General features: G+C 49.5%; 1 protein-coding gene across 1 annotated transcript in view; it reads left to right on the top strand.

Annotated features, from left to right (window-relative positions):
- The first annotated feature begins 2,410 nt into the window (after positions 1–2,410).
- Positions 2,411–2,661, top strand: part of LOC126575381 (potassium voltage-gated channel subfamily KQT member 4-like) — a 27,454-nt gene continuing 27,203 nt past the window's right edge. Inside the window, exon 1 of the mRNA XM_050236057.1 lies at positions 2,411–2,661. This exon is cut by the window's right edge and continues 837 nt beyond it. Within this exon, the coding sequence (XP_050092014.1) occupies positions 2,411–2,661 (251 nt within the window).

Below are 2,661 nucleotides of genomic sequence, written 5' to 3'. Positions count from 1 at the left end.
CCGATCTTTAACTTTGGGGAAGTTAAACTTACACCTTGAATAAATCATCGTCCATCATAGCCGGATGCAGTATGGGAAATTGGGTGAGATCGGAAAAAGGGAAAAGGTGGACCGCGGATCAAACTTTTCCTCGAGCGCTTGGCGCACTTTGCCGTACCGCGAGTTGGCTTTCATTCGATTTCGTTCAAGAAAAGCGAAGAACTGCACGTCTCCCGAGCTCTCGCGGAAAAGCTCTCGGGAGTCGTGTGGTGATGATTGGTGGGAGAAGGTTTGCCGTTGATGGCCAGAGGAGACCGGCCGACACGACGGGGCACGACCGTGAGGCACGCGACGCCTGACGGTGACGGTAATGTTTCATGATTTACGACCGTCAGTTGTGCCGCGTTCGACAAACCATGACAAGAGGGGTTTATGAGCAGCTTCCTAACCCCCCCCATCGGTCAATTCCACCAGAGGAGGAACGGGCAGGCATCCTATCCCAACTCCTTGGATATTTTATGGATGAGACACATGAAGACACCATTTTTATGCTCCATCCGTGGCGACGGCGCTCTCCGAGGGGCGGGGGGAAAGGTATAAATCACGTCGATCATCGTCTGTGTGCGCACCAGCCGCAGAAGCACCTAAGGTGCCGTCTAATTGAGAGTGAAAGCGAGCCTGAGTTTCGGACTGAGTTGTGGTGGCCAATCATGCCCCGGACCAGCAACTACATAATGGCGATCCATCATCGCCATTACACAGTTGCAGTGCTGCACCACCGCGTTACTGTTTCGTTTTTCGTCATTATTATTGGTTTCGGGTTTGGTTTTGCTTGGCTGGGAGGGGTGGAATTGAGAGCGGTTGAGAAATGGATCACAGATTGATGATAATGAGCACGGTTTCGAGCGAAAAAGGGAAACCTTCATTATAAGCTGACAAGTTGCAGGCGAAGACAATAATTTAAAGATGCATTTTGGGACATTGTAAATCACTGCACAAGAACCTATTTTTGAGGCAGTTTCTGATGATATAAAATATCCTTATGCCTTCTTAACCGAACCATACTGTAAAGCAGCTTTTGTTTTAAATCTACGAAGCAGCAAACACGTTTTCTCACTTATTTGTTATTTTTACATAAATGCTAAAACATCGATCATTTCGATCATTAAAACTGATTAACCGTGAGGGATATCATCTTCTATACAATTGATTGCTGTTCACAGCTGGCGAAACACTTCTTAGACAGTGATTTTTTTCTAGAATAAAAATCTATTCATTTGTCGAGAGCTCGATTTTGTTTGTGAAGCGCCCATACTCTTAACAATTCTAGCACCAATCCTTCTTATCAACATTCTACTGTCTGTGGGATTCGTTTATTGACAGAATCTGGAATCCTTTCCGCTAGCTTTATTTTTTCTTCTCGATAACATTACTGCTTGCATCGCTCATTAGCAAACTCGCTCGTCTTCCTACACGCTACCGTGTCCTGTTCCAGTGCACTTTTCTCCACTCTTCTTCCCGGGTACCGTTAATTAGCCGTGCAATTCGTTTAGCGCAAAATTCCCCATCACATCCTCGATTTTCCTTCCCTCGCCAACACAAGTGCGGAAATGGACGAACGATTGCAGTAAAAACATGCTCAAGTTGGACTGTGGATCACGGAATAGAAAAACAAAAAACGACCCATCGTCATCGTCCCGGATCGTTGGGTCAACAGTGCGATGAATGGGGTTTGGGGGGGGGGGGGGGGGTGCATGGTCGGTCTGCTGATTAACACGTTTCCTGGTTAACCCCACGCCCTCGCAGTAGCAACAGTAGCAGCATACCGCGACCATAGGCCAGCCAGCCAGCCAGCCAGCCAGTGTTACAAGTGCAAACAAGAGCTCAACCAGTGACCGAACCGGCTGCAGAGTGATTGCAGAGTAATTAGTTTAAATAGAAATCAAATTAACAATCCTTCACCACCAGCTGGCTCCACACCCGGGCACACCCGGGAACATGGCACAAAAAACCGTGGCAAGAGTAAAGAGTGATTAAAGAGTGAAACAGTACAGTGTGTGCCGTTCTGATCCTGAAGCAAAAAGGCTGCTCCTCTTTTCGCTCGAAAGTGACCAACGTCATCGCATCCCGCAAATGACAGTTGCTGCAGATTGAGAGTGTGCGTGCGTGCGTGCGTTAGTGTTTGTTGCGTGTTGCGTGTAGGAGGAAATGAGCCTGACGATAGGGCCGTTGATGGGCCGCGTAGTGAACAAGAACGAGAAGGACGACGACGACGACGGTAGTATCGCCGCAGTGGCCAACAGTAGCACAAGAACACACCACCACGCATCTCCTGCGTTGCGTGTAGTGTTGCGGTTGGTTGTTGGGGTTTACCGAGGTTAGGTGCGACGGTAGGCCGACACCCGATGTCCGCCCGGTCCGATACTGCCAGATGTTGTCGGTAGTGCTGAGCGCTAGCAGCAGCACTACCACCGGCACGATCACGACGATGAACAGAGGTGAGCAGGAGCATCTGTACCGGCAGTCACGCAACCTACGGCTGCAGCAGCAGGAAGCGAAAGCACAACAACAACAACAACATCATCAGCAGCAGCAGAAGCACCAACAACAGCGCCATTACTCCTACGGGAACATCCACCAGTACAGTAGTGCGGCGGCCGGGAGCGCCTCGATGATGATCGC

Source organism: Anopheles aquasalis, chromosome 3 (genome assembly GCF_943734665.1).
Source record: "Anopheles aquasalis chromosome 3, idAnoAquaMG_Q_19, whole genome shotgun sequence".
Taxonomy (NCBI): Eukaryota; Metazoa; Arthropoda; class Insecta; order Diptera; family Culicidae; genus Anopheles; species Anopheles aquasalis.
This window is presented reverse-complemented; position numbering and strand designations above follow the sequence as displayed.